The sequence below is a fragment of the Hemitrygon akajei genome, chromosome 14 (assembly GCF_048418815.1).
Source record: "Hemitrygon akajei chromosome 14, sHemAka1.3, whole genome shotgun sequence".
NCBI lineage: Eukaryota > Metazoa > Chordata > Chondrichthyes > Myliobatiformes > Dasyatidae > Hemitrygon > Hemitrygon akajei.
Genome location: NC_133137.1, coordinates 94,782,886 through 94,802,275, shown reverse-complemented (window position 1 = coordinate 94,802,275; position 19,390 = coordinate 94,782,886). Strand labels below are relative to the sequence as shown.

The 19,390-nt window shown below is 40.3% G+C and overlaps 1 protein-coding gene across 11 annotated transcripts in view; it reads left to right on the top strand.

The window, feature by feature from the left end:
* LOC140738806 (SRSF protein kinase 2-like) overlaps nucleotides 1-19,390 on the top strand; it is a 201,307-nt gene that overhangs the window by 108,064 nt on the left and 73,853 nt on the right. For all 11 annotated transcript variants that reach the window (XM_073066665.1, XM_073066663.1, XM_073066664.1 and 8 more), the window contains 2 exons: nucleotides 5,721-5,808; nucleotides 16,848-16,954. In XM_073066665.1, the coding sequence (XP_072922766.1) occupies nucleotides 5,721-5,808; nucleotides 16,848-16,954 (195 nt within the window). The remainder of the gene's footprint in view (nucleotides 1-5,720; nucleotides 5,809-16,847; nucleotides 16,955-19,390) is intronic.

The window sequence follows — 19,390 nt, the reverse complement described above, 5'->3', positions numbered from 1 at the left end:
AGCAGGAAGGAGTTTAAGAATGAAATTAGGAGAGCCAGAAAGGGCCATGAGAAAACCTTGGCGAGCAGGATTAAGGAAAATCCCAAGGCAATCTACAGGTGAAGAGCAAGAGGATAAGACATGAGAGAATGGGACCAATCAAGTGTGGCAGTGGAAAAGTGTGTATAGAACTGGAGGATATAGTAGAGATACTTAATGAATACTTCAGTTTTCACTACGGAAAAGGATCTTGGCGATTGTAGGGATAGAAACATAGAAAACCTATAGCACAATACAGGCCCTTCGGTCCACAAAGCTGTGCCCAACATGTCCTTACCTTAGAAATTACCTAGGGTTACCAATAGTCCTCTATTTTTCTAAGCTTCATGTACCTTTCCAGGAGTCTCTTAAAAGACCTTATTGTATCCACCAGCGTTGCTGGCAGCCCATTCCACGCACTCACTGCTCTCTGCATTTAAAAAAAAGACATCCCTGACATCTCCTCTGTACCTACTTTCAGGAACCTTAAAACTGTGCCCTTTTGTGCTAGCCATTCCAGCCCTGGGAAAAAAACCTCTGTTTTTAAAAGCCTCTGTTTAAAAAGTTACAGAGGGACTTGCAATGTATGACATGTTATAGTGCATTTACTAGGTTTTCCCATTGTTGTGAAAAAAAATCAATCCTTCTCCATGTTGCTCACTGCTTTTCAGTCATATGTTTGAAGAGACCCTCTTCTTTGAGTCACCAGAGGACCAGGGGCCCTACTCTCCCATCCTTCTTTCCCAGGATAGATTTAATTGTAGAACAATTTCTAACATTTCCTTCAGGTACAATACATCACTGCTTTGATAGAGATCAACTTGAAGTCTATTCATTCATCTATTGATTTATTCAGTTTTCAGCATGCAGCCATTTATTGCCCATTTCTTTCTCCCCTTGAGACTGATAATAATGGCTGACTTACAGTGGATTAAAAAGCTTGAGCATATAGACATTAAGAAAGAGGATGTGCTGAAGCTTTTGGAAAGCATCAAGTTGGATAAGTCTCCGGGACCAGATGAGAGGTACCCCCAGGTTACTGTGGGAGGTGAGGGGAGGAGGTTGCTGATCCTCTGGCAATGATCTTTGTATCATCAATGGGGATGGGAGAGGTTCAGGAGGATTGGATGGTTGCAATGTTGTTCCCTTATTCAAGAAAGGGAGTAGAGATAGCCCAGGAAATTATAGACCAGTGAGTCTTACTTCAGTGGTTGGAAAGTTGATGGAGAAGATCCTGAAAGGCAGGATTTATGAACATTTGGAGAGTTATAATATGATTAGGAATAGTCATCATGGCTTTGTTAAAGGCAGGTCGTGCTTTACGAACCTGATTGAATTTTTTGAGGATGTGACTAAATACATTGATGAAGGTAGAGTTGTAGGTGTAGTGTATATGGATTTTAGCAAGGCATTTGATAAGGTACCCTATACAAGGCTTATTGAGAAAGTAAGGAGGCATGGGATCCAAGGGGACCTTGCTTTGTGGATCCAGAATTGGCTTGCCCACAGAAGGCAAAGAGTGGTCGTAAATGGGTCATATTCTGCATAGAGGTCCGTGACCAGTGATATGCCTCAGTGACACACACAAAATGCTGGTGGAACGCAGCAGGCCAGGCAGCATCTATAGGGAGAAGCGCTGTCGATGTTTCAGGCCGAGACCCTTCGTCAGGACTAACTGAAAGGAAAGATAGTAAGACTATCCAGCATCTGCAGATTTCCTCGTATATGCCTCAGTGATCTGTTCCAGGACCCCTTCTCTTCATGATGTTTATAACTGACCTGGATGAGGAAGTGGAGGGATGGGTTAGTAAATTTGCTGATGACACAAAGGTTGGAGGTGTTCTGGATGGTGTGGAGGGCTGTCAGAGGTTACAGCGGAACATTGACAGGATTCAATCAGGGCTGAGAATTGACAGATGGAGTTCAACCAAGATAAGTGTGAGATGGTTCATTTTGGTAGGTCAAATATGATGGCAGAATATAGTTTTAATGGTAAGACTCTTGGCAGAGTGGAGGATCAGAGGGATCTTGGAGTCCAAGTTTATAGGACACTCAAAGCTGCTGCGCAGGTTGACTCTGTGGTTAAGAAGGTATACGGTGCATTGGCCTTCATTAACTGTGGGATTGAGTTCAAGAGCCAAGAAGTAATACTACAGCTTTATAGGATCCTGGTCAGCCCCCACTTGGAGTACTGTGTTCAGTTCTGGTCACCTCACTATAGAAAGGATGTAAAAACTATAGAAAGGGTGCAGCGGAGATTTACAAGTATGTTCTCTGGATTGGGGAGCATGGCTTATGAGAATAGATTGAGTGAACTTGGCCTTATCTCCTTGGAACGATGGAGGATGAGAGGGTCCCTGATAGAGGTGTGTAAGATGAGAGGCATTGATCGTGTGGATAGTGGGAGGCTTTTTCCAGGGCTGAAATGACTAACACGAGAGGGCACAGTTTTAAGGTGCTTGGAAGTAGGTACAGAGGAGAGGTCGGGGGTAGGTTTTTCACGCAGAGAGTGGTGAGTGCGTAGAATGGGCTGGCGGCAATGCTGATGGAGGTAGATACAATAAGATCTTTTAAGAGACTCCTGGAAAGGTACCATGGAGCTTAGAAAAATAGAAAGCTATGGGTAACGCTAGTTAATTTCTGAGTACCTGTTCAGCACAGCATTGTGGGCTGAAGGGCCTGTAATGTGCTGCAGATTTTCTATGTTTCTATAATAATAAAAACTATGAATTACAGTAAGTATATTTGAAAAAGAAGAGAAAATTAAATTAATGCAAAAAAAGAGAGGAAAAATACTGAACTAGTGTTTATGGGTACATTTTGCATTCAGAAATTTGATAGTGGAGGGGATGAAACTGTTCCTGAAACATTGAGTCTTCAGGCTCCTGTAGCAACTCCTTGATAGTAGTAATTAGAAGAGGCCATATTGCCGGCCTTTCATTGCCACTTGATCTAAACACTGGCCCCTTGCCCAACAGCATTGTGGGAGCACCTTCACCAAAAGAATTAAACAATAATAATAATAATAAAAGTACTTTATTGATCCTGAGTGGGAAATGCTTTTGTTGCAACAGCAACATTTAAAAACACACTTAGCAGCATGCAGACTTTATTAATAATGTACAGAATAATAATATACACAATAATGCACTAATGTACGATAATAATGTATGAAATAATAAAGCGGAGACTATTGCACTATGATGTGTGTTCTCCTGTCGCACAGAGATGAACTGCTGTATATGTTTATTGCATTTGGTAGGAAAGAATTTCTGTAACGATCCTTATGACAGTGAAGCTGTATGAAACTGTTTGGAAAGGTGCTCCACTGCTTATTCAGAAGGTTATGGAATGGATGTCTGAGATTGTCCAAAGTGAAAAGCAGTTTGTTTAGTGACCTCCCCTCCTCCACTAACTCAAGAGTCCGGATTGTAGCCAAGGACGGATCCTGCCTTCATGATGAGCTTATTTAGTCTTTTTGCATCACCAGCACCTATGCTGCTCCCCCAACATAAAGCAGCAAAGAAGACTGCACTCGCTACAATAGACTAGTAAAAATTCTCCAGCATTCTGTTGCACTCATTGAAGGATCTCAGCTTCCATAGGAAACAGAGTCTGCTCATCCTCTTGTAAATAGCCATGGTGTTGGTTTTTCAGTTAAGTCTGTTGTCATTCTACAGTCATTCTGTAAGGCAGCTCATTACCTTTCTTCCTTACTTGTCCTTGAATGAGTGGCAATAAATGCTGGTCTTGCCATTGACAGCCAGGTCCTATAAGTGGAATTAAAAATGTTGTACTTCCAATTAACTTTGGTTACTGCACATTTAGTGACTGACACAAGGTGAAGGTTGTATGCTTCACTGATTTTGAAAGGTATTCTAAACTTGTTAAACCTAATTACATTTATACAGATTTTCAAAATTATTAAGATGCTATCAACTTTATTATCTCTCTAGAGCCTACTGGTTCATACTTTCTGTGTAATAAAGTATTTTTTATATATCTTGTTTTGAGATTTTTGGTCTTTGGAGTCGATGCTTGTATTTAGTTTCTTACTTCCTCCCCCCACACTCCATCCAGGCAAGCTCCTTTGAGGCTTTTTATGTTCAAGTTCAAATGTATTGTTATTCAGCCATAGACTTGTATAGAGTAAAATGAAATACTGTGCCACTGGGGCAACATTTCCTTTTTTTTTACAGTGATGCAGACCAACTATTGCTCTGAGCAGGAAAACTGCACGGCACTTTCAGTGATTACTTTTGTAATTTGCATCTATGAATATTGAGAATGAAAGCTGATAAATCACATATTTTGATTTTATTTATTCACATTTCATAAACTTTTTCTCATCTGTCTTTATTACAAATTCATTGTCTGTAATCTGTCCAGATTAACTTTGTATCCAGATAAAAGATGCATTATAATCCTCATTAGATCATCCAAATGTTCCAGTTCTAGTTGGTTTATGAATTTACATTAGATTGAATTCATATGACTGAATCCATATTCACAGACAGCACTAGAAGCTTCAAATGTTCCAACAAAGTGAACAAGAATTGACAGTTACTCACATTTTGTTTCTATACTCCAAAACAAAAACTAATTAAAAGGAAAACAAGGGAGCTGAGAGATGTGTTTTAGTTCATTCTTACTTCGAGTGAGGCACGCACGTATCACGTGGTTGCATGATGTATGCCATCTACGTATTTGTACAGATAACCTGCAATGCATTATGTGAACAACAGCCAATGTTTAATTTAACAATACAATATAGTTACACTATTACTGAAATATCACTGAAATATTAAATACACAACACTCTAAAACAATCTCTTTTCCAAATTCAAAATTAGTTGCGTTTGCAGCAGCAACATGGTCAAAAGCTTGCTATTCTCCTAACTCATTGTCAGGAAATCCATTATCTAGTGATTACACAGGACTGAAGAAGGGTCTCAGCCCGAAACATCGACTGTTTATTCATTTCCATATGTACTGCCTGACTTGCTGAGTTCTTCCAACATTTTATGTGTGTTGCTTTGAATTTCCAGCATTTGCAGACTTTCTCATGTTTATGATTTGAAGCAGCAGTTTATTTGATAGCTTAAAGAATGTTCCTATTAGGAACAATGTAGGTCTTGTTTTATTGTCAAAACCACATTTTTAAAGTCTTTTTGGACAATTTCACAGTGCTCTGCAATAATGAAATTAAATATGACATCAATTTTTGAGGTTAATGTGTTTCTTTTTATATGATGCAGACAAATGAAAATATAGCAACAAATCAAAACAGTAAAAGTGTGATATTACATAGGTAGTGTATTCTTTATGTATCTTTTTCATGTGTAAGAGTTTAAAGTTCCTTTGGTATTTAAATTTTATTGAAATTAAGAACATAAACTGGCATTGATTTTTGCAATGTATCTGATTCTAATGAGAGTATAGCAGGGCTATAGATATAAAACTAACAGCTATTTCAAACAGTTTTACCTCTAATTGTATTGCATTTGATCTTCTATTTATTTATGGATGTTTAGATTATTTTGTGAACTTAATACCCTAAGAATTTATGAAGTAAGTTTTTATATTAGAAGAATAATATATATGTAATTTTCCAAGTATAAATTAGTATGTGACTAAATAAGTTATATTTTCAATATGTTTAAGTATAACAGATGGTATCCTGTTTGTTTTTATGTTCTTAGGTACGAGAAAGTGATCCCAGTGATCCAAATAAGGACATGGTGGTGCAATTAATTGATGATTTCAAACTTTCTGGCATGAATGGAATACGTATCCTTTTGTGATTTACTTTCTCTGGTTCAAAATATCATAGCATTCTTGTAAAGGTCCTTCAGAAATCTTTTGAGTTAAATATAGCGTTACTATATTTGTATATTCTGTTAAATTGCCTTGTATAAACTTGCCTTAAACGTTCTGTCATAATCAAAACAGAACATTAGATAGAATATTTTGAATTGTGTACCATTCTCTCACAAAAAGCCTTTGTCTATGGCTATTGATGGTACATTTGAAGGGTCAATTATAAAATTCTTTTATAGTTTTAAAAAGAAATGTACAGTAAAGAAACACCTTTCAGCCCACAGTGTTTATCCCGTCCTGCATGCCCAGCTATAATACTTCCACATGGCTGCATTAGTTCCATTTTCCTTCATGTATTTCTCATTCAAATATTGGTCCAGATGATTCTTGAACATTAATATTGTTCATGCTTCCCACCCATCCTCTGCAGCTCAATGCAGATACCAACTGGTCTTTGTATGAAAAAACTACCGCTTGAAATTTTCTCTCTCCCGAAGTCTATGCTTTAGATAATTCTGCCATGGGAAATCTTCACTGGCTGTCTACATTATGCATACCTCTTATAATAGTATATTCCTATTTGGTGTCATCTCTCACCTCCTTCACTCAAGGGAAACAGACCCTGCCTATCCAATCTCTCTTGATAACTCAACACCTCCAATCCAGGCAATATCTTGTGAACCTGCACCTTCTCTAGTGTAATCTCAGTTTTCCTGCCATGTGGCCTAGCCAACATTTTATACAATTGTAATGTGATGTTTCAATTCTTTTACTCAGTACCTTGACTGATGAAGACAAGTATCTTATCTACCTGTGTTGCCACCTTGGGGGAACTACGTACTTCATCAACAGTCTGCAAAGACTCGCATTTAGTGTGTACGATGTCCCCTGGTTTAACTTCCCAAAATACATCACTTAACACTTATCAGAATTAAATTCCGTCTGCCCTTCCCTTGCCCAATACTCTAGTTGATTGACATCCTTTTGTAACCATAGACAATCTTCTTCACTATCTACTGCTGGTGATGCCATCTGTATTTGCTTTTAGATTATTAATATGTATATCAAGGAATAAAGGACCTAGCACAGATCCCTGTGACACATCATTTGTTATAGGCCTACAACCTACAAAACAACCCTCTTGCCTTGAATCCCATGTGTTTTAACCTTCTGGATCAGCCTACTGTGTGGAACCTTATCAAAGACCTTGCCAAGATCCATGTAGATAGTGTCTACTGCCCTGCCTCATGACTGCAATTAGTTACCTCTTCAAAAAAAAAGCTCAGTGGGATTTTGAGGCATGATTTCCCCCACACAAAGCCATGCTGACTGACCCATTCCAGTCCTTGCCTTTTCAATGTAAATAAGTTCTGTCCCTCAATCCTTTACAGTGGTTTCCCCACCATTAATATAAGGCTCCCTTGGCTTATCTCTGTTGCTCTTCTTAATTAAAGGGCATGGCATTAGTTATCCTTCAGTCTCCCAGTACCTCACCTACAGCTAACAAAGATAGAGAATTCTCTGCCAAGGTAGAACAGTCTCCTGCATTGTTTCACACAACATCCTAGAGCAGGGGTGTCAAACTCATTTTAGGTCACGGGCCGGATTGAGCAAAATGCAGCTTCATGCGGGCCGGATCAGTCGGAAGCCTGCGAACGCAGCTTTCGTTACCTCCGTTTTTTCAGCCTCCTCTCATGTGTCTCAGTCTCTGCTATAACTACAAAGTGTTTCACTTTACAAATTCCGTTTCTTATGAAGAAGACTGCCGAATAAACACTAAGAACCCTGAAAACCTGGTACCTGAATAAACTCAGCATTAGCCATATCATAAGCCATAGACGCTTCGATTACTGGGGCCAGCTTTAATAGTAATTAGATATTATCTCGCGGGCCAAAGATAATTCCACCGCGGGCCGGATTTGGCCCGCGGGCCTTGAGTTTGACATATATGTCCTAGAGCATACCAGATTGGGCCTCAGGGATTTATCCACCTTTATGCCTTTCAAAACAACCAACACCTCCTCCTTTATAATGTTATATGTTCCAGGTTATCAGTGTTCCCTCTCCGCAACTTGATAACTTCAGTTGCCTTCGCCACACTAATTACAGACAAGAAATATTCTGCAATACCCATGTTACCATACATAGATTACCACACTGATCTTTAATGAGAATTACTCTCATCCCAGCTACTATTTTACCTTTAGTATATTTATAGAAACTTTTAGGATTCTCCTTTATCTTATCTGTGAGGAGTACCTTATGGGCCATTTTGCCCTCCTAATTCCCCTCAATGTATTTCTACATCCCTTGCGCTCCTCCAGTTGATTTCAGCTGCCTATACCTGACATGTTTTCTTTTTCCTGATCAAACTCTTCATATTCTTCATCAGTCATGGTTACTTAATCTTGCAGGCTTTGCCCTTCACTTGAAAAAGAACCAACTGGCCCTGTCTCTTCCTGTCTTATTTTTCAAACCCACCCACTTGGTAGAAGGTCTTTTACCTGCAAACTCAGAAAATATGTGAATTCCTCTCTGATGCTATTGAAATTTGCCTTCCCCAATTTATGATGTGAATTTGGGACAAGTCCTTTTTTCCTAACTGTCTTGATACTGATAGAATTATGGTCATTGGTTCCAAAGAGTTTACCTGCTAATGCATCACCCTCTTGGTAAGCTTCATTTTCTAAGATGAGATTGAGTGTAACTCATTCTCTGTTGAGACTATATATATAGTTTCACAAAACATCTGGATGCACTTTAGCTATCTCATCTAAACTCTTAGTGATCCCAGTATTAAATCACTGCCGAGTACAAACTACTATTCCTACAATTGTCTTTAATTTTCATATATATTTGCCGCTCAAATTCCTGCTATCTATGTAGGGGGTGGTGGCAACCCCATATTGCCTTGCTGAGTATTCCCCTAAGGATATCAGATTGTATTCTGGTTAATTTGGATATTTCAATGTCCTTAAATATTATGTATGTTATATATGAGAACCCTTTTTTTCTGGTGTCTCTAGAGATGCAACTTGTTAGTCCCTCGCTATAGCTACCGATACCTGACCTAACAGCCACTGGACTCAGTGGTGAGAAAGCCACCTTTTTCAAACTCCGTACATCCAGGATCAGTATGACTTGGGTCCCACCAAAACTGGGAAGTTGGGACGTCTCAACCACCCAAACCCCAGTCTGTGTGAACACTGTGTAAATACTGCCCCCATGCAATTAGCTGTCGGCAAGAAATAACAGATCATACACTGCATAAGGAAGGTATACTTACAAACGTCTGCTTTGTCAAATAGTTAGTAGGAAAAAAAATATAAAAAGTGCCCATAACTGTTAACTCAGTCCAAATGCGCACATAAGTTGGAGCTCATCTTGAAATTTTCGTTAACTTGCACGCTGGACCCATGGTCTGCATGAAAGCACGCACCACCTTCGAAATACCGCTCTAGAATTCACCTCAAACAAATGGACTCCCCCTTGCGAGTATTGGTCCTTCCTGCTTGAAGCCACTTATCTGCACCAAGCACCTTGTGCGACAGGGATGGCATCCTCAGCCATCTTCCCTCCTATCCTCTCCCAGCTCCCGCCAAAAGGACCCCACATTAGTGTTCTCTAGAATCTTCTCCCAATTCCATCATCCTGATTGGCTGACACAACATTCCAAAATTGAACAATGTAGCCCCTTATCATTAGTTTAAACCCAAACATGCTAAAAGCAGAACAGACTGCTCTTAAGGAACTGTTAAAATGAAATACCTACAGCTTAAAAATCTTAACCAGGGCATACATATACATTAAATTAAACAAGCCAAAAGCTACTCTGTAGTTTAAACAGCAGCACTCCACTGTTTCCTCACAAATGGTTGCATTTCACTGTCCTGCCACTATGCAGTTATTTATGCAGATGGACTGCCTTCATGTAATGCTTTGGATGACTGCATTCTCCATATCTTCATTTCATTGTAACATTCAAGATGATTGTTGAAACTTTCAAATTCTTTGTTCTTAATTTGTTAAAGTATTGAAATAGTTTCATTTTCAGTCCCGGCCATTTCTGGCATTTCTGAGCCTGAATGCTTGAAACTACCATGAGCAAAACAGTTCTGAATTGTCGTGCTGCTTATTTCTCGCCAACTATCAGTGACAAAAATCACTGCTTTTTTAAACACAAGTACATTCAACTGATACTATTTAAAAAATGTTTGCTCTGAGCATGTTGTAGTGTTTTAACAGCCACACAAGTGCATGTGACTGACACTAGTTAGAAATTGTTTGGCAACAGTCTTCTTGCCCCAATTAAATGACTTAGAATCCTGGCTATATTCTCAATGTGCTTTTGGTCTTTAAGAGTGGTTCCAAATAAGCAGCTGCCCCAATTAACTGATGGCCCACTTAACTGGAATCCATGGTGTTGGAAATATTTAGAAGACTATGGTTTTGAGTTTGTGCTAATGTATGGAATGTATTTGGAAGTGGGGATAATTGTAGATTTATCAAATGGTACAATATTTTTGAGACTTAAGTTTAAAACACAAGTGTATTTAATTTTTAAAAAAATATTCATGTGTCACACCATAAAGAGAGTTAAAATGATTAAATAAGTGGGGATGTACAGTTCAGACAGAAATGTAGTATCCAGTCTGTGTTTGCTTTGCTTATTTGTCTGAATATAATAAACCTTCATGTTACTGAGGGGTTGCATTCCAAGAAAACTGTACTGTGATTTTATTTTTTTTGTAACTTCAATCCTTTTTCCCAATCAAACTCATGATCCAACTGGGAATGTGTTCCTGCAGGAAGTCTTTCTCTCAATAGTAAAGCTACCAAGGGTACCCGTGTTTAGGCAAGGGAATTTTGATTGAATTGTAGGGAGAAGAGAAAGGACTGTTTTAATTAGCCAAAAATGGATTTTAATTTGGCTGTAATTTGATCAAATATTAGTAGAAAAGATTGCCTTGTAAACTTTCAAAGCAAATCCCGTAAGTGCCATCCCACTGTAAAACAGCAACCTACAATTATTGTTCCTGGTTAACTAGTTAATAATCAACCTTCTGCTATCTACCACCAAGCAATTGTCATGTACCTATCTATACTGATCCTATTTAAAGCATTCAGACCGAACCTTTTATGCCTTTGCATTTCAAATGTTCATCTAAATATTACTTTAATGTTGTGAGAGTACCATTTCCACCACCCTTGTAGTGTTTTTCATATTTCAACTATCTTCTGAGTAAAAAAAAAACTCCCAAGTACGCCATGTCTCACAGCCCTTACCAAAATCCTATGGCCTCTGGTTATAGACATCTCTGCGAAGCAGATAAGTTTTTTTATATTTTTAGTCTGTATATGCCTTTCCTTATTTTATGTACCTCAGTCAGACTCCCCTTCTCTGTTCCAGTCCAGCCAGCTTCTACATATTCCTGAAGCATTCTATCCCAAAATATCCTGGTGCTTCCTATTGTACCCTATCCAGTGATCAGAACTGAACAGAGTGTATGCAGTGTGGCCTAATTGATGTATAAAAGTTATATAATGACCTTGTTGTATTCAAAGCCCTGGCTAATAAAGGCAAATACTCCTTGTGTCATATTAACTATTGTAACTAGTAGGACTGCTGCCTTCTGGAATACTTGAACATATATCCCAGGCCCCTCTTTTCTACTATTCATTATGTATATCGATGCTTAGTAGAACTACCAAAATGAATCACCTCACACTTTTGCATGATTAAATTCCCTCTGCCATTTTCCTCCCTATCCTATCAAGTCATCAATATAATTTTGTAGATGATGATAATCCTCACAGTTAACAGCACCAATTTGTGTATCATTTCAGAACTTAGTAATTATACTGTTAACGTTCAAATCCAGATTACTGAAGTATACACAAAGGGGTCTCTGCACTGATCTCTTATAGCACTACTAGTCACAGGCTTCAGGTCACAAAAGGCAATCCTTATCCATTATCCTCAGCTTCCAATCAAGAGCCAATTTCAGATCTAGTTTGCCAAATTGGTTTGATCCCAAAGGCTTTAACTTTTTGGACCAGTGTCCCATGTGGGCCTTGTCAAAGGCCTTACTGGAGTTCATGTAGACTACAACTCCATTATCCTCACTTACACACTTAGTTATCTCCCTTAAAAAGTCAATGAAATTAATCAGGTAGGATCCTTCTCATAATAAATTCACATTAACTATCCTTGATTCATTCCTACTACTCCAAATACAGCTTAATCTTGATCCTCAGAATTATCACAATTTATTTCTGCTGCCTTTCTTGAATAGAATTCCACATTTATTGACCTCTTGACACCTCACCTGTATCTACAAAATATAGAAATCTGAGAAATTGTAGTTTTTACAGATTTGTTACAGGTATAAACTTTTTTAAGGTAATATCTTACCTTGCCTCCAATAGCAGCCTTACAGACATCTCATAATAAAGGGTAATTGCCTATTTAGAAGTCTTTTCAAGCATATTACAGAGAGATGGAAAAGACTTGTTCATTAAGTGATTTGAGATAAGAATTTTAAATTAAAAATCTTGATGGATTGAGTGCCAGTGCAGGTACAGTGCCTATCAAAAGTATTCATCTCCCTTGGAAGTCTTCATGTTTTATTGTTTTATAACATTGAATTTAATTTGGCTTTTTTAACACTGATCAACAGAAAAAAGACACTTCTGTGTCAAAGTGAAATCAGATCTCCACAAAGTGATCTAAATTAATTACAAATATAAAACACAAAATAATTGATTGCATAAGTATTCTCCCCCTTCAAGTCAGTATTTAGTAGATGCACCTTTGGCAACAATTACAGCCTTGAGTCTGCATGGATAGGTCTCTACCAGTTTTGCACATCCGGCCACTGCAGTTTTTCCCCCATTCTTTGTTACAAAACTGCTCAAGCTCTGTCAGATTGCGGGGAGATCGTGAGGGAACAGCCATAAATTCTCAGTTGAATTGAGGTCTGGACTCTGATTTGGCTGCTCTAGGAAATTAACTTTGTTGTTTTTAAGCCATTTCTGTGTAGCTTTGGCTTTATGCTTGGGGTCATTGTCTTGCTGCAAAACAAATTTTCTCCCAAGTTGCAGTTCTCTTGCAAACCACATCAGGTTTTCCTCCAGGAGTTCCCTGTATTTTGCTGCATTCATTTTATTCTCTACCTTCACAAGCCTTCCATGTCCTGCTGCAGTGAAGCATCCCCAAAGCATGATGCAGCCACCACCATGCTTCAAGGTAGGGGTGGTGCATTTTTGATGATGTGTGGTGTTTGGCTTGTGTGAAACATAGCATTTGGTATAATAGCCAAAAAGCTCAATTTTGGTTCCATTAGACCATAGAACCTTGTTCCAGCTGACTTCAGATTCTCTGACATGCCTTCTGGCAAACTAGCTGAAATTTCATGTGGGAAACATGAGGAAATCTGCGGATGCTGGAAATTCAAGCAACACACACAAAATGCTGGTGGAGCGCAGCAGGCCAGGCAGCATCTATAGGGAGAAGTGCTGTCGACGTTTCGGGCCGAGACCCTTCGTCAGGACTAACTGAAAGGAAAGATAGTAAGAGATTTGAAAGTAAGAGGGGGAGGGGAAATGTGAAATGATAGGAGAAGGCTGGAGGGGGTGGGGTGAAGCTGAAAGCCAGAAAGGTGATTAGCAAAAGGGATACAGAGATGGAGAAGGGAAAGGATCATGGGACGGGAGGCCTAGGGAGAAAGAAAGGGGGGAGGGGAGCACCAGAGGGAGATGGAGAACAGGCAGAGTGATGGGCAGAGAGAAAGGAAAAAAGAGGGGGGAGAAAACAAAAACAAAACAAAACCTAAATATATCAGGGATGGGGTAAGAAGGGGAGGAGGGGCATTAACGGAAGTTAGAGAAGTCAATGTTCATGCCATCAGGTTGGAGGCTACCCAGCCGGTGTATAAGGTGTTGTTCCTCCAACCTGAGTGTGGCTTCATCTTGACAGTAGAGGAGGCCATGGATAGACATATCAGAATGGGAATGGGACGTGGAATTAAAATGTGTGGCCACTGGGAAATCCTGCTTTCTCTGGCGGACAGAGCGTAGCTGTTCAGGGAAATGGTCTCCCAGTCTGCGTTGGGTCTCACCAATCTATAAAAGGCCACACCGGACGCAGTATACCACACCAGCTGACTCACAGGTGAAGTGTCGCCTCACCTGGAAGGACTGTCTCGGGCCCTGAATGGTGGTGAGGGAGGAAGTATAAGGGCAGGTGTAGCACTTGTTCCGTTTACAAGGATAAGTGCCAGGAGGGAGATCGGTGGGAAGGGATGGGGGGGGGGGGGGGGGGAACGAGTGGACAAGGGAGTCACATAGGGAGCGATCCCTGCGGAAAGCAGAAAGGGGGGGGGGGGAGGGAAGGATGTGCTTGGTAGAGAGATCCCGTTGGAGGTGGTGGAAGTTATGGAGAATTATATGCTGGATCCGGAGGTTGGTGGGGTGGTAGGTGAGGACAAGGGGGACCCTATCCCGAGTGGGGTGGTGGGCGGATGGGGTGAAGGCAGATGTGTGGGAAATGGGAGAGATGCGTTTGAGAGCAGAGTTGATGGTGGAAGAAGGGAAGCCCTTTTGTTTAAAAAAGGAAGACATCTCCTTCGTCCTGGAATGAAAAGCCTCATCCTGAGAGAAGATGAGACGGAGGAATTGTGAGAAGGGGACAGCATTTTTGCAAGAGACTGGTGGGAAGAGGAATAGTCCAGGTAGCTGTGAGAGTCTGTAGATCTCAGTAGATAGGCCGTCTCCAGAGATGGAGACAGAAAGATCAAGAAAGGGGAGGGAGGTGTCAGAAATGGACCAGGTAAATTTGAGGGTAGGGTGAAAGTTAGAGGCAAAGTTAATGAAGTCAATGAGCTCAGCATGCGTGCAGGAGGCAGCGCCAATGCAGTCGTCAATGTAGCGAAGGAAAAGAGTGGGACGGATACCCATATAGACTTGGAACATGGACTGTTCCACAAAGCCAACAAAAAGGCAGACATAACTGGGACCCATGTGGGTGCCCATGGCTACACCTTTGGTTTGGAGAAGTGGGTGGAGCCAAAGGAAAAATTATTGAGAGTAAGAACTAATTCTGCTAGACGGAAGAGAGTGCTGGTAGAGGGGAATTGGTTAGGTCTGGGATCCAAAAAGAAGCGGAGAGCTTTGAGACCTTCCTGGTGAGGGACGGAGGTATATAGGGTCTGGATGTCCATGGTGAAAATAAGGCAGTGGGTCCAGGGAACTTAAAAAAACTTAAAATCAGCTGGTGTGCTATACTGCGTCCGGTGCTCCCGGTGTGGCCTTTTATAGATTGGTGAGACCCGACACAGACTGGGAGACCGTTTCCCTGAACAGCTACGCTCTGTCCGCCAGAGAAAGCAGGATTTCCCAGTGGCCACACATTTTAATTCCACATCCCATTCCCATTCTGATATGTCTATCCATGGCCTCCTCTACTGTCAAGATGAAGCCACACTCAGGTTGGAGGAACAACACCTTATATACCGGCTGGGTAGCCTCCAACCTGGTGGCATGAACATTGACTTCTCTAACTTCTGTTAATGCCCTTCCTCCCCTTCTTACCCCATCCCTGATATATTTAGTTTTTTTTTTTGTTTTTGTATTTCCCCCCCCCCCCCCCCCTCTTTTGTTCTCTCTCTGCCCATCACTCTGCCTGTTCTCCATCTCCCTCTGGTGCTCCCCTCCCCCTTTCTTTCTCCCTAGGCCTCCCGTCCCATGATCCTTTTCCTTCTCCATCTCTGTATCCCTTTTGCCAATCACCTTTCTGGCTCTCAGCTCCACCCCACCCCCTCTGGTCTTCTCCTATCATTTTGCATTCCCCTCCCCCTCCTACTTTAAAATCTCTTACTATCTTTCCTTTTAGTTCTGACGAAGGGTCTCGGCCCAAAATGTCGACAGCGCTTCTCCCTGTAGATGCTGCTTGGCCTGCTGTGTTCCACCAGCATTTTGTGTTTGTTGCTTGAGATTTCATGTGCGTTTTTTTCCCAACAGTGGCTTTCTCTTTGCTACTCTTCCATAAAGCAGCAACTGGTGAAGCATCCAGGCAACAGTTGTTCTCTGCACAGTCTCTCCCATCTCAGCCACTGAAGCTTGTAACTCCTTCAGAGATGTCATAGGTCTTTTGGTGGCCTCCCTCACAAGTTCCCTCTTTTCACAGTCACTCAGTTTTTGAGGACAGCTTGATCTAGGCAAATTTACAGCTGTGACATATTCTTTCCATTTTTTTGTTGATTGACTTAACTGTATTCCAAGGGATATTCAGTGACCTGGAAATTTTCTTGCATCCATCTCTGACTTGTGCTTTTTAACATCCTTTTTGCAGAGGTGCTTGAAGTTTTCTTTTATCTTCATGGTATAGTTTTTGCCGGGACACTGACTCACCCGCAATTGAATCTTCCAGATATAGGTGTGCTTTTACTACAGACAATTGAAACACCTTGACTGCAGATGGGTCTCCAATAACAGATCTCCATTTAACTAATTATGTGACTTCTAAAACCAATTGGCTGCACCAGTGATGATTTGGTATGTCATATTAAAGTGGGGGGGGGGGATGGTGAATACCTGTGCAAACAGTTATTTTGTGTTTAATATTTGTAATTAATTTGGATCACTTTGTGGAAATCTGTTTTCATTTTGAATCTTTTTCTGTTGATTGGCATCAAAAAAGCCAAATAAGATCTGTTATGATTCAATGTTTGTAAAATAATAAAGCATTAAATCTTCCAAGGGGAGTGAATACTTTTGATAGGCACTGTATGTACCACAGCGGTAACAGATGATGGGTATTTGGTGGAGAACATGTCTGAACAGTAGAGTTTGTAATTTTTCCAAGATCAATATTTTCATTGTGAGTATTAGTTACTTCCTCGTATTAATGAGAAATAGGATCAGCAGTAACTATGAAGAATTAATGTACGGTATAACCAAGCATAGAAAATAATGAGATCGGAGTATTTTCCTCCTTAACTACGTTACAGATGTCTGTATGGTATTTGAAGTGCTGGGTCATCATCTTTTGAAATGGATCATCAAATCCAGTTACCAGGGACTTCCCATTCTTTGTGTGAAAAGTATTATTCGACAGGTAAGGCAGCAAAATGTCAACCGGAACAATGGACAGTCATTTCTGTGGTGCACTTGATAATTCAATTTATTCAGCTTTTACAGCTTTATTAGACCAGAATTTATGTTGAACATTTTTTTTTTTGCAAACACACCTTGAATCTGTGACAATTCTTTGAAGAGAGAAAGAGTAATTTCAATAATTTTTCACAAAAGTTGAATATATTCGGATGCTTTATTATTTAACTGTAGTCATTTTGTTGACAGATCTTACACTGCTGTCTTATTAGTCATTTATATTTTGCTTTGCATTTTATAATTTGCCATAAATCTGAAAGCACATTTTGTAATGTTATAAGTGAAGCACGTCTAATTTTTAAATCAATTTATTTCTACCTCCAAACCATACTTACTGTGCTTTGGCTTATAAATAAGTTTGAAAGTATACATAATCAAAATGTTTTCTATTTTTAACATTTCATAAAATTTTCTACCCTAATAATTTTGTTGAGATGACAAAGAGCTGCATTTGATGGAATCTTCCATTGTCAGATCACTCCCTGATATTTCAGTTTCATTGGTGCAAAGCCATTTGACTGACCTGTGTCAGCTTCTGATTGTAGTATTGCATTATGGCTCTCCATACAGTAACATTTTTAAATGAATATTGTCTGGTGGCATTAATATCAACCATTATAAAATACTTTGAGTGGCTGGTCATGGAGTGCATTAAAGCCTTTATCCCAGCCTTATTGGACCCTTTCCAGTTTGCTTATTGCTTGAATCATGCCACTGAAGATACAATAGCCTCCGCCCTCCTCTCTGTCCTGTGCCACCTGGAAAATGTGTCTCATATGCTAGACTGCTGTTTATAGACTTTTACAATTTCGGCATTTAACACCATCATACCCCAGAAACTGGTGGGGAAACTGTCCTCGCAGGGCCTCAAAACTTCCCTCTGTAACTGGATCCTGAACTGCTTAACAGAAAGGCCCCAGTCAGCCCATGTGGGCAGCAACATCTCCAGTCCCATTACGCTGAGCCCTGCACTCCCCAGGGTTGTGTGATCAGCCCTTGCTGTTCACACTGCTAGTGCATGACAATGTCGCAGCTTTCAGCTCAAACTGTTCATCAAGCTTGCAGGTGACACAACAATGGTTGGCCTCAGCAACAACATTGAGACAGAGTACATTGAGGAAGTGGAACGGTTGGCGGACTGGTGTGAGAAGAACAACCTATGTCTGAATGTGGAGAAGACCAAGGAAATGTTTGTGGACTTCAGGAAAGTGCACATGAACCATCTCCCTCTACACATACTTGTCTCCTCTGTAGAGAGAGTTAAGTACATCAAGTTCCTGGGAGTTCACATCATGGATGACCTCACCTGGTCTCTCAATGTCACCTCACTGAACAAGAAGCCACAACTGTGCCACCACATTCTAAGGAGATTGAGGCAAGTGAGTCTACCAACCCCCCCACCCCTCCAAATTTTGGAACACGATTGAGAGTGTCCTGGCAAGCTGCATCTCCATCTGGTATGGGAGCAACTAAACATCAAACATCGGAACTGAAGTTCGTACAGTGAGAGCACTGAGAGGATCATAGGGGTATCCCTACCATCCATCAGAGACATTTATCAGGAGTGCTACATGCACAGAGCCCTTAGTATTATTAAGGATCCCACATAACCATCCAGCATCCTCTTTGACATTGGGCAGGGGAGACTCTGACACATAAAGACATGAACGGTCAGGATGTGGAACAAATTCTTCCCTTGGGCGATTAGGCTTCTGAACTTGCTGACATATTGTATTTGAAGTGTCACTGGTTAATTTGTTTTGTAACCTGCAGTATTTAATTTATGCACTCTGTTTAAGTGTAATTCCTTTGTCAATTTGATTCTTACTTTCTTAAGTTATTGTTTTTCTTAAAAAAAGGATCCAGGGCTTTCCCAGAGTATATGACAAATACATTCTTCTCGGCTTCCAGCTGGGTACATGTATCTATTTTAATCGTTTCAATGACAAACTTTGCCATCTTCATCAGGGATGATGCCTATGCATGTCTAGTCCAGTGGTATTTGGGTATTTGTACACTGTCACCCGTCCCTTCTCATTGGTTAGCTCTCGTCCAATCAGTTTTCCACTGTCCTACCTTGTTTACAATTGAACTCCAGTTCTTACTTAGAGTGAGACCTTTGTGTTTGTTAAAATTCTTTTTCTCTAGTTTTATTTCAATGGCTTCCTTCACCAGTCAGTCCCAAAAGCCATGCCTGTCTTTCCTATATTTCTGTGGTTTCTGGAAGGATTACCAGGATTCTGAAGAAATACTGGATTAATACCATCCACAAACCTATAAGGAAGCTCAAGTCACAGCTTATGTGGGTAAAAGATGACCTGGAACTTAGGATGGCTGACGTTTAAAGAATTCTTTGTGAATGTGGAGTAGCATAAATTGG